The sequence below is a fragment of the Gracilinanus agilis genome, chromosome 2 (genome assembly GCF_016433145.1).
Source record: "Gracilinanus agilis isolate LMUSP501 chromosome 2, AgileGrace, whole genome shotgun sequence".
NCBI classification, from domain to species: Eukaryota; Metazoa; Chordata; class Mammalia; order Didelphimorphia; family Didelphidae; genus Gracilinanus; species Gracilinanus agilis.
Window position 1 is genome coordinate 192,830,763 of NC_058131.1, and position 13,727 is coordinate 192,844,489.

General features: G+C 33.4%; 1 protein-coding gene across 1 annotated transcript in view; it reads right to left on the bottom strand.

The window, feature by feature from the left end:
• MYOM2 (myomesin 2) overlaps positions 1-13,727 on the bottom strand; it is a 146,331-nt gene that overhangs the window by 5,051 nt on the left and 127,553 nt on the right. Inside the window, exons 26-31 of the mRNA XM_044663599.1 lie at positions 12,894-13,038; positions 12,718-12,777; positions 9,774-9,841; positions 7,638-7,751; positions 7,251-7,338; positions 6,651-6,689 (exon numbers count right to left, since the gene is read on the bottom strand). Of these exons, the coding sequence (XP_044519534.1) occupies positions 6,651-6,689; positions 7,251-7,338; positions 7,638-7,751; positions 9,774-9,841; positions 12,718-12,777; positions 12,894-13,038 (514 nt within the window). The remainder of the gene's footprint in view (positions 1-6,650; positions 6,690-7,250; positions 7,339-7,637; positions 7,752-9,773; positions 9,842-12,717; positions 12,778-12,893; positions 13,039-13,727) is intronic.

Genomic DNA, 13,727 nt, shown 5'->3' on the forward strand with positions numbered 1-13,727 from the left:
CCAACCCTCCCCCAGAAACCGGGAGCGGCCCCACCCCCCGCCCCCCCAACAACACTTCCCTTTCCCCTTCCTTTCGAAACTACTGACTTTTGAGAGAGCAATTTAAAAAAAATATCTTTCAACTGTACTAGAGAGGTAGAGGCAAGGGGTGACAAATATTAAACTATTCTCATTTTCTATTTAAATGGACATAAAAGTACTATCCTTGATCTGAAATTGTAAGTGACAGAAAAATAACGCCAATGACCTGAGTGGATTAGGTCACGATGTAATGGAATTACTTTATTAACCTTCCTGAAAAAGAGTCACATATAAAGATTTTACTACAGCTTTAATTTGTCAGTGAGTGTATCCTTTTTACCTTTTCAATCACAAAACAATACGGAATTTTCTTTTCCCTTAATCTCTCCATCCTCTCCTCCCAAGAACTGTCTGGACATCAACTGGGAATAATTGACCTGAGACACCTAATTCTTGCCTATGTAACTAAGAGTAGTCTGCCCCACTTATCTTGCTACTTAACAATACTAAACACCAAGTGACTTAATTTCCTGAGTTTCCATATCCACCTTTGCAAATTTGGGTTAAATAATCTCACAGTGTTTAATTATACTCATAAGTAAGAACTGAAAAAAATCTTATTCCTTCATTTTTGTAGGGGAAAAAACTGGAATCCAAAGAAGGGTTCAGATTTATAGGCATTTATAGTAAGTAGCAGAGTCAGTATTTGAACCCAGTTCTGTAGAAACCAAGCCGGGAGGTCTTCCCATCATACCATGCTGCCTCTCATGAAAGATCACTCGTAGTTCTAACAGTCTGATTCTCTAATAGGTGCATTACAAAGCATATTATTTTATATATAATAAATGCTCAACACATCTTTCTAATGAATTAATCAATGAATTAATTAATTAAATCCATTTAAATTACAATTTTAGACCTCTAGAAACCTGACCTATTATATATTTAATGGAATATAAAAAAATTCACATCTTGAAAAGAACACATGATAGAAGTTTTGAATAGTTTTTCATGGTATAGATTTAAATAGTAAATGACAGGGAACTCTGTTCATTTTCCTATGAAACACAGGAGAAGAAAAGTAATACATATGAAACAATATAATCCATAGAGTAAAAAATCTTCTAGAAAATCACTCAACTCAATATGCGTGAATATTGCCAAGTAGTTCCCCCAAATGTTAACAATAAAGCCTCACACACTATATTAAAATATACTCTTTAGAAACACATGGTCTTCATTATAACTAGCAAATCAATGGATGATTAACTTTGTCAGCCACTGAGAATAAAAGGACCACAGGATGCATTTCCTGAGTAATCAGATTACAAGTGTCTAATTTCCAAAAAATACCTTGACTATTGTAAACATCAACTACTGAAGAAGATTGTTACTCCCTGACTTGCTAATCATGCAATTGATGCAAATAAGTGTCTAGAAGAAAGGTTCAGTAATGTGACATACAGAATTCAGCCAAATTTTTTTTAATCTACACAGAACCCCCAAATTGCCGTGATCAAAATGTTCAATGAACTAATTTTTTAAAATTGAATTCTTGTAATTTCTGATAAGAATGTATAATTTAGAAGACAAGTGTAGTGTCTGCCATTTAAATCAGACCACATATGTGATAACAGAATCACAGACATTCAATGCAGATTATCCTTTCAACATCCACTTTTAGGATCTTTTTTTTTTTTTAAGTAACAACCTTTTATTTTCTAGCTAACTTTTTTCAGTTGTGGAAGAGTTCTTAGAATTGATATGAAAATATGAATATAGAGGGCAGGTAGGTGGCTCAGTAGATTAAAGGTGAGGTCTAGAGATAGGAGGTCCTGGGTTCAAATCTGATCTCACTCATTTCCAAGCTATGTGAACTTGGACAAGTCACCTAACCCACATTTCCTAACCCTTACCACTCTTCTGGCTTAGAACCAGTACAGAGTGGTTCTAAGACAAAAGGTAAGGGTTTTTAAAAAAAATATGAATATACATAAGAAGGTAAAAAGGCATATGATTAAAAGTCATGAAAACCAAGCCTAGAAATCAAGAGACCTGTCTACTAATTTCAGCTCCATCTGACTATAGACAAATCATTTTTAAAGTTTGGGGGCCTTAATTTCTCTATCTGTTAATTAAGTGAAAATAGACTAAATGATCTTTAACCACATATAAATACCCACCCCTAAAGATGCTAAATGTCATGCATTAATTTAGTTTTATATTCCAACTTTGCCCTACAAATGACAATATTAACTAAACTATTTAATTGCTTCAGAAAATTATATTCTGTATTTATTTGAACACAACAAACATTTATGAAGTGTCTACTTAATACTATGTACATATATGAGAGAGGCAAGAGAGTGTGGCAGATGGAAAGCTTTTTTCAGAGTCAGGAAGACATAGATTGGATCTATGATCCTGGGCAAGACTCTTAAATTCTTGGTATCCCAAGCAGCAGTCTATGTCTATAGGTTACAGACAAGCCACTAATGTGCTATTGTAGGGAGTTTCATTATCAGGATCTCTTTATAGCAATTAAATCATAGGTTTGATTTGCCCTTCCCTCCCTCAAAAAAAATAGCAATAAAGAAGCCAGTTCTTTTTCTGGTGAAAAGGCAATGGATTAGACTGGACTATATTGGATAGAAGTTAATTTCTAAGGTAACCTTACCATAAAGTGCACGGTATTGTCTTTTATCAGTTTCTGAGACTTATGAATAACAACTTAAGTTGATGCAGATGTCCAAAGTAACTCTCCAGTAGAAGATGGAGAGATTGAGTAGTAAGACAAAATAATTTTATTAATTTTGATATATTATGTTTACATTTCCCCAATACAATTCTAGCAATTGAAATTACAAATGTAGAGCGTTTCACTAAAATATACACATAATTATATGGTAATCTGACAATTACAGTGTCATTGTAAGTCTGAATCCTATGAACCAAGAAAAATGAGAATGTCTCAGAAAATTGTAACAAAAGTAGCTGTCACTGACCCTATGACATAGTCATAGCCTCATTGCCATCATTGTCCTGCATTTATGCTTCAGACAGCTTTATGCATAGTCCAATGCACAAGGCTTCTCTCTATGACACACAGAACACAAAAGAGCATAAATATGAATAGACAAAGAAACCATCTAAGTCACTAGACTTCCCAGAACCACATTGCTCTGCCAAGGATGCCTTTCTTGACCCTCTTCCTTCTAAGACAATCATTCATGTGGCTATAGTATAAAGATTAGTTAATAAATATCACCCCCAAATTGAATGATCCCTGCTTTCAAAAAATGTCAGAATAAAAATAGTTGTATTCTTGTTTCACATTTCAACTTCCTTTTCCTATTGATTGTGGCAAAAATATTGAAGCATTAAGAAAAATTTTGTATGCTTTAAAGAAATAGAGGACATAGAAGCCCCACATATTATTTGAACTCTGGATGGTATACTAGAAACTTGCTCTCTCTAATTTTTAAAGACAGACAAAATCAAGAAAACTGAAAATCAGTAGATATCAGTGCTTGGAAAAAAAATTTAAGTTTAACTTGAAACATCTCAATACTTTCATGTTGTGATATTATTGGACTTAAAATACAGCAAGCATATATTAAGGGCCTATAATGAACTAGGCACTGAGAACACCAAAGACACAAACAAAATAGACCCTTTACTCAAGAAGCTAACATTCTACCATAGTAAAATCTCCTAGTATCATTGAAGTACAGTATTTTACCAAATTGCCATTATCTGGTGATGCTAGATTATTGTTAATTAGAATATAAGCCAACTCTTACATATGAAGGCATTTAATGTGACTTTTGTATACCAACATTTACATAATTTACAATATTCCACTAAGGGTAACATTTATCATCATTACTTTTGGACATTTCAAGAGTGATCCAAGCTCAATTATTCCTTGACTAGCTTAACAACATAAAGTTCCTTTTAAATATAAGAGAGCCACCGATTAGTGATGAAAAGAGTACTCCTTTGAAACCTGAATAGGATAAACTGTAAGCACATTATTTTTCTTGAGGATTTTATTTTTATTTTAATGTGATGATCTCTTGTATGTGTTTAAGTACTACAACAGACCACATGAAAATAACCACTGTGATACAAATTTATTCTTTCTGGAATAAATTGAGAAAACTATCATTTGGGCATATAAGACCCTTTTAGATGGGAATTAGTTTTCTCAATGCAGCACCATTCAGGCTATTGGAACAGTAATACCTTTTAGCACTCTAGAATGATCTTTTAGGAAATGGTACCCGAGTGGCCTACCAGAGTTAATGTACCTTTAAAGGGGTTTAATTTATACTCAAAAGGAGGCGTCCTTATTCTTGGGGTAGTGTCTGACCCATTAGTTAAAAGCTCTCCAATTCAATTCATAATTTAGAAAAAGTCTATTTCATGTAGCATTTTAAGAATAAAAATTATACCTACACAAAATATTTCATAAAGTTGTTGTGAAGTCAAATTGAGGAAGTACTTTATATGAAGCAGAGAAATATTTAGTAACTCTCATTATCAATATCAAGCCAAACTTAAGATTGGGAGGTGTATTCTTGCCAAATGGTAACCAACACTGTCATGACAGATTTCTTAAAAAGAGAAGAAATTCCTTATAGATGGGAGATACTCAAAATTCTCCCATTTATATATGATGCTGTGCTGATTACACCAGGCTCCAAAACACCACAAGTCACTGGACGGGTATTCCATGAAGGAAAAATTAAGTAGAACAAAAATATACATTGCCTACATGAAGATAGTCTGAACAGGCATCTCATTGAAGTAGTCTACCACTAATAAAACTAAATAGTAATGATAAGATTAAGGATAATCGTCATATCCCTTATAAGTACCTACTCTTTGCTAGGCACTTTTCTCAGCACTTTTTGTTGTCAGTCAGTCATGCCTCACTCTCCATGACTCCATGGACCCTAGCTGTCCATGGGGTTTTCTTGGCAAAGACAGTGGAGTGGTTTTCTATTTTCTTCCCCAGTGTATCTATTGGATCCTTTTATCAAGCAATTAGAGCTTAAGTGACTTGCTTAAAGGTCTCCCAGATAGTAAGTGTCTGAGATCAGATATGAACTCAGGTCTTCATGATTTCCAGGTCCTGCATTCTATTGACTGAGCTACATAGCTGCATCCTAGGCATACAGAGGTTAAATGACCTGTCCCAGGTCACTCAACTGGGAAGTGTCTGAGGCTAGATTTGGCCTTCCTGACTCTAGGCCCAGCTCTCTATCCATTGCACCAAAACATATTCCTTGGACAAACATTGGAAATACACAACAAGTTAGACTAAGAACTGAATGGGGGAAAGAGAGTAGTCTAAATCACATTTGGGAAATTGCACGGTGCTATCAATCATTCTGAGTTGCTTCCTGATGCAGAAACCCATCTTTTAAATATCATTTTCTTCTAGTCATGTTCTATGACTGCAAGTCATAGAACATTACAATCTTGGAAGAATCAAAAATATGGCTGAACCCAAGGATACATTTGATGATTTTGTATGGAAGAAGTTCTGTAAAAAGGTCTTCTCCAGGAAATGTGTGTCTGGGGAAAGAGGTGGCCAAGGGATGAACAGACCACTGGAGTGTTACACAGATATCTTTGAAATGTTAAAAGGCCTAGAAAAAAGCCTCCAAGCATATTGAGCAAATCCCCATTGAAGGACAAGGACAAGAATCACATAGGATAAAAAGTCATAGATAGGTTATAATCTGCCCTGGCAAAAACTGATACCCACATCAGCAAGATTACAGAGCCACAGAAGTAGCAAAATAAGAAGACAGATTCTAAGGTGCCACAAAAAGAGACTTCAAGTCAAGAAACTTTGTTCTAGTTCTATCTAGCTAAATTAGGTAAATCATTTTATTTCTTTGGAATTCAGTTTCTTCATTAGTAAAATGAGAAGAGGCGGCAGATGAAATAGGCAAACACTAAAAATTTATTTTCTAATTATATATAATTCTAAGTATGTAGTGCCACACGATGTATCATTATGCAATTCATAATAAGTTATACTTTTCTATTTCTCAGTTTCTACTGAAAACTTAAAATCTCATCTGAACAGTTAAGAAAACCTGGAATTAAGAAATACCTTTACCACTGCAAATTAGCATCTTCTGTACATTTTAGTTGTCCTAAGAATGGCCAGAGGCACTGGACATGTAAGTTACCTGCCCAAGTGTCACAGGCAGGCCTTGAACTAGGGGTTTTCCTGTCAGGATTGTTCTCTCTCCAACTGTAATATGCTATTTCTAATATATTACGGTGTCTGCTTCTCTAATAAGCTTTTTTCTTGCAATTAATCAGAAGACAAATAAACAAATATCAGAATAATCTCAAAGCAAATTGGATGAAGTGATTAATTATGGAGTCTAAATCCAATTAGTTAAAATAAAATAAAAAAGTCTAACCTGCAAATAACAACTCTGAGCCAACTCAGATTAGAGCACTTAGACTGAATCAAATGCTTTCAACAGGGCACATGCTGGATTTCATTAGCTTTTCTCTTTGCGGGAACAAATGCCCATCTCAGGATACAGTGACTTGCGTACCAAAAACATCTTGAAAATTAGAAATCATTTACTTACCACAGACTCTACTCATTGCCAAGATCATATCATCATACACTAAAATGGAAAAGGGAAATGTACCATTACAATGTATAATTTTATCAGAAACAGGTTTTTTTAATTTAATTAAACTGATACAGGAAATTGTCATGTTTGTTTGAAAAATGGCATGTAAAATAGTACTATTTATCCATAAAAAGGTTTATGTAGCTAATCAATTCTTTACAGGCTAGTGCACCCCACCTTTTAAATTAGGAATGAGAACATTTTACTTCATATAAATTGAACTCTATATTTAAGCAAATCAGTTCATTGTTATTTGCATCATGTTCATAATGACAACAGTGGGTATAGTCTTGGTTCCAGGCTGGTGTTCTGCCACAGCATTTTATATAAGCACTAGCTGGCATAATAGCTCCTTCCTCTAAAACATCAAAACAATACTGAAAGTAACAAATATAGTTTCTTCTACCATATTACATCTGACGAAAAAATATGTGTTCTAGCTAGACACAGATAAATGTAAGTTTATGGTGTATAGACTACTACTGGATAAATAAATATAGTCACTTTTTTTTAAATTAGCAGAACAAAGAAAGCCTTTTTTTAAAAAATTACCTTTGCCAGCTATTTCAAGGACAGATGCATCTTGGCCTCTATCATCTTTCAATGTTGCCTTGTATTCACCTTGATCCTTCTTGGACAACTACAAATAAGCCATTTTAACAGTTAACACCAAAGGAGACTAGATGACTACTGACTTGCTGAGAAAGTATTTATCTACTGGACAAAGGGACTAGACTAGATTACCTCTGAGTTGTCTTATAATTCTAGAATTCTATAATGTAATCATGTGCAATAAAAACATAGGAGACAGGTTGAATAATTAGGAAATAAATGTGAAATTCAAAGTCTTATTCAAATGGAAAGATAACATAGCATTTATAAGTCTATATCTCTAGCATATGCTTCCTGGGGGGGAAAAAGTCAGTCAATCCACTACACCTTTGGTATGAGTAGTTCACAAAGTCCTTTTTCCAGATCAGGTAAGGCTTCGACTTCATAAAGAACATCATCCTTTAGCCACTTGAAAACTGTTTCTTTCTTTGTGTTCGCCACCTATCAAATTAGAACCAGGAATCACATTATCTTGGAGCATCTAAAACAATGCATTCATGATGGTGAACAACTCATATGTACCCTGTTGAAGGAAACCTCTAAGTCAAAGCTTCTGAGATAATTGAACTCTTTCTACTTCATGCCAAAGTATATTTGAACTTTTATCCCATCATTCCATGAAATTGGTCAGCAGTAAGCAATGATACCATACATAAAGGCATCATGCAATCTCTTCTGGATTTTCTAAATACAGTTATATTTTCTTATATCTAGGCAACCACATTTTTGATTAAGGGTAAAAGATGGGAGTGTGAAAAAGGGAAACATTTCAGGCAAGAACATATACAGATTGGCGCAACATTCTTGAAGTTTTCCAGCTTAGAGAGCTTGATTTGAGCTGTCTGGCAAATGGAATGCAACTTCTAATTTCCATTTGAAATCAAAGATCACACTTTGCACCATTCCACAGGTCAGAGAAAGTTCCCACTCCACAGAAGTGGGATTGGATAACCTGACTGAATGAGAAATTCCCATTATCATTCAGTCTAGAATGCTACCTAGACACAAACTGATTAATTCAAGTGAAAAAAAAATGTGAGATGTGTTTTCGGTCTAAATTAATGCAATATACTTTGGAGTCATAATTTCCAAACCCTGAATTATTGTAGTTTTATATCCATAGGTTCAAATTTACAAAATACTTGAAATAGAAAGCTTTGCCAACGCAATAACAAAATGAATCTAAGTAGTATATACTGATTGGGTTGGCACCATGAGACAAAATATTTTTTAAGGAAATTGGTTTTAGACAAAGATTTTAAGTTTTTAGGCAATACATCTTGCATCTTAGTTTTTCTTTACCCCTTGCCTGAAATTCACAATTTGCCAATTGTTTCAATATAGATAAAGAAAACAATGTTAATGATTCCAGAATAAAAATAAATAAATATTTGTTGGAACAGTTACAGTGTAAGATTCTCAAGGAGAATACGACAATTGATTATGTCAATAAAATGCTGGTGTCCATTATAAATCTTCTACAGTCAAGCAGACAAATCTTAGGAAGCTACCTAAGCCTCCTAGAGGTTAATTAACATGGTCATTGACACTCAACTAGTAATTATTAGAGAAAGGGTTTGAATCTAAGTCATTCTAATTCTAGGTTCTGATACCTAGCCATTAAACCACACAGCATCTTCTCATAGGAAAAATCTCCCACAAAAAATGATTTAATGTCTTTTCTGTATTTTTATGCCAAAGATATTTACATTAATTTAGGGCAACTGAAATTTTATACTTCTGAACTACATATTTTTGAAAATAAATATACAAACAAACCAAAAATCTAATAATAACTTGAAGAATGGTCCTGGAGATTAATTCAATCCGTATAAGTATGTGACAATGATAACATTAAAGGAAATGCATATCTCCAGACTTGTTAGTAATGAAAGCCCATTTTTATCAGTGTTATTAAACAAAAAATATCATTTTATTAGCAGCAAATATGCTTTTCATTGCCTAATGGAAATCTTATATAATGAAGAGAAGCAGGACCATGAAGATATGTTTTTAAATTTTCAGGCCTGCAGATTGCTTCCTGAATTTGCCTGACAAAAATATTAAATATGGCAAGTGTTCATTTAAAATGTCTTCTTTATCTTATTTTTATGTTTCAAACTAATGTCACATTATTATTAGGAAATATAATTAATTTTAAACAGGTATCTCTTGTTTGACAAGCTCAAAGACTATCAGAATGAATAAGCAAATAAATAAATAAATAAATGGCCAAATAAACAAATAAATGAATGAATGAATGAATGAATAGATGAGTGTGGCTGAATAAATAAATAAATAAATGTGTAGAAATGCCTATTTATAGTTTTGTTCAAAGCCAAGCAACTCAACATATTACTATAATAAGTAGTTAATGTAAAAGTAATCTTTTTCATGTAAAAACTCTGTTAATGGACTCTAAAATGAATTCATAACATATGCTTGATACATCTAATTTCCCACCTTACACTTCAGTCGAACTTCACATTCTTCTGTTACATCCCAATGTAAATACTCTGCAAAATGAGGACCTAAGGGAAAATAAAAAGGTGCGAATTTATACCAAAGAACCAATGTGTACGCATTTGTGACAAGAGGAAAATTGCTGTGCAGCTTGAAACCAATGTAATTATTTTTCAGGCTACTTAAGTGAACATGTTCTTCTAGTGCTGAGTCTCTTTTGGACTTTGAATTACCAAGTAGAAAACTTCCCATCTGATCTCTTATTCTTGTTGACATCCAATATCTATTTCCCTTTAGAAAGAATAATCCTGAAACCACTTTATTGTATTGCTTAAGGCATATTTATGACTGAATATTCAACAGCTTAATGCATAAAACATCTAAAATGGTGAAATTAGCAGAGAAGAGATAAACAAGCTTTTAACCTACCACTGCTCCCACATATCACTTTTTGCTTGTAAAGAATTAGAAAATAAATGACAGTAGCTATTGGTTTTTTTTACTAAATAGTTTTTGTCCAAAATAAAATGGAAAAGTGAATGATAGGCAAATATTAAAGTTTAATATTACTATAATACATAAAACTATAGGCTGAGAAGACATGGAAAGCATTTCATGTTTTTTTCTAAATGCACACGTTAAATGTTTCTATTAACATAGTGATTTGTTATGGAAAATTACCTTCAAAGTTTATTAAGTTGCTGAGCTCCACAATATGGAAATGAATAAGGTAAAACAGTCTTGACCACCAAAAAATGTGAATCAAACCTGACTAAAAGGGAACAAGTTTGATTTCCATGAGGTGTGGTAAGTGTAATGAATTCTACTTTCTAATAGTGCTCTATTACTTCTGTGCATACAAAAGTATTCTTGATTTCATTTGCATAAATAATTTAGAGGAACAGCTGGATTATATTGAGATTTTAATAAATATGCTTTGAAATTACTTTTTCTTCACTAGAGTCATAAAAGAGAGTGTGGCCAGCTTTAGAGTCAATAAGCTAGACTGTGCTTAAGCTTCTGCTTCTGACACATGATCGAGGACAAATTATTTTAGGGCACAGGGTTCCGAACAGTTTAATAAGACCATTAGTTACCACTGAATTATTGATTTGCATTGAAGGGGGGTGAGGTTAAGGTTTCCTCACCAGAATTTCCCCACACTGACAAAATCATCATCTGAACCAAATAAAATTAAACAATATTTTCTATATACCTGTTATGACCTCTGAAAAGGAAGCTGATAGCAATGTAAATACAAAGTTACTACTGATTTGAACTAAATAAAATAAGCCAATTTCTGCCCAATAAAAAATGACTTCCCCTGGCTTTTAAAATCATCTACCAAAATTTTTCAAGCCTATTCTCACTTTGAAATTATATATAATTCTGTGAAGTCTCAGAAGTATTTTCTAATGGGTGCAATAAACTTGTTCAGGTACCATCTGGATGTTTGAAGGTAGGCCAATCTATCTGCAAAAGAACATTTTTTTCTGGAAGTGGCTATAATATCAGCCCTGTTGTAGAATCTTTTTTTAATTCAATATAACCACTCAGCTGCCAATTCACTTCAACAAGTATTTGCTTAGAGATGTTATTTTGGTACTATATTTAGCATTATGAAATATTTGAAAGAAGCATAAGATATGTTTCTTTAAGAAAAAAAACAGAAAAATGCACAAATACACATGATCTCTGCCCAGAGGGAGCTTCTGTCCCACTGGGAAGACATCCTGTATATTGAAGATATCATTAACTAACAATCAAAGAGAGTATGAATTCCCATAAAACCACAGGTAGCAGAGCAAAGAGTGGCAAAGGAGTTCAAAGAAGGAAGAGAGTACAGACGACTAGAATGGTTTGCATGTAGGATGTGGGACTGAAAGTAGACTTTAAGGAATGCATAGATTTAAGCTGACAGATAGACAAGGTGAAAGTCTCCATGCAAGGATAATGAAAAAGACATAGTCTTTTTACAAAGGAATGAACATAATGAGTTCGGAAACAGTAAGGAGTAGAAACTTTATATTGAAAAGCCTTGCCTTTCCTTCCCCTGTTCTCTTAACTGGAATTATTTTCCTTTTTTCTCTCTTCTTCATCTTGTTAATTTCTTCCCATCTTTAACCCCTGATTCAAAAATCATTACCTCTGGAGGGCTTTCCTGATGCCTTCCATCTTCCTTCAAATTTCCTATTTATATCAAGTAACATTATGTTAATCTGGCTTTTTTCTCTCAAGGATAAAATGCAAAACCAATTAGGACTTATTTCCCAACCCCTAACCAGTGGTGTGAGCATAATGCTCTGCATATAATAAATATTTAACAAATGCTTATAACCTATGCTATATTGTAGCAATTGTGCTCAGCATTAAGGATCCAAAGATATAAATAAAACATATTGTGGAAGACCTTAAAAACAGTCTGAGAGGCAGTGTATTTTGTAGGTTTCTGAATGACTGAACAACAATTTTTAGAGAGATATAGGTGGCAGTCATGTTTAGAATAGATTCAAAGAAGAGAGTGCCCCTAGAGAGGAGATATGGGAAATGTTTGAAGTAATAAAGGGATAAGATGATTAGGGTATGGATAAAGGTGGTGGCAGAGCAGTAGAAAAGAGGTGATGATTTTTAAAAAATATTTCAAAGGCAGAAAGATGTAATTTTATGACTGACAAGATGGGAGAAATGAAGGCAAAGAGATGTGAAAAATGGGTACAAGATTGGGGAGCTAGCATCCCAGGAGGCTAGTGTAACCATCAGTGAGTTAATCGTCTCTTTGCTAAGGGTAAGTATAGTCATCTAAAAAAATAGAGTTCTTATAAAGGAAATTAGACCATTTACCAGGTCTTTATTTAGAACTATTTTGCATTATATAGGTCCTACTTTGAAGAGAACATCCTGTTTAATTTGGATCTTTTCATGAACATCCAATTGAACTATTTACCTTGTTTCCTGAGGAATTCTTTTCTTTGGAATTCAGCCTCTTGCAGGACAGCCTTAAATGCTAAAATCAGCATTGATAGGAAAAGACAAGAAACAGAATTTAGTTAATTAGTTATCTAAATAGATTGACTCTAAAATGTCTTTTACAGAAAAGTGCTAATATTGGATATGTCATACCATCTCCAATAAGAACTAATGAAGATTGATTTTTGGCTTTTCCATCATGGATCTGCACAGTGTAGGTGCCTTCGTTTTCAATAGTAAATCGATCCATTACCATCTCAATGATGCCAGTTGATTTATCACACTTAATTCTGTGAGTCTAAAAAGGAGAGAAAAAATATAGAATTGCATAATGTGACTCTAGCATATTTATTTTTTTATCCTTTTACATCAAACAGCTGCATAATTCATTGTACCTACAGAGTTGTTTTTTAAAAATATGAACTTTCTTTATAAAATATTTTGGCAAGTAAGACATAGGGAATGGAAGTTTTCACTTTAAGATATCAGATCCAAATTCTATTTCAATAGTACAGAGAATATTCTTAGAAGATACTTTATTTGCATAAGTGGAAAAAACAGATGCTATATGGGACATATAATTTGTTAACCTAGGCTATTTCCTTAAGGATGGCAGTTTGGGCCATGGATTCTGCCTGACCTTCATGCTACAACTACACTCAGAAAAGGAAATTTTTGCATGTTTATACTGATATTTCAAGGTCAGTTTAGTCATAGTACATTTGTAATGTCAATATTACCACAATAGCAACCTTGTGTGGAATCTACAAAGTTTATCTACCTCCCATTTCAATAAATCTAAACTTTTCTGCCTTGCTCTTAAGACTGTAATATAATACCATTTTTTTCTATCTGATTTTATGATCTAGTACTCACCTTGCCTGTTAAATTGTATTCAGTTTCATGATTATTCCTATATCTGTCTTCACAATATTCTTTCCCTTGACTGCAAAATCCTTCTTTCTTCATGAATAAAAGTTCATACTT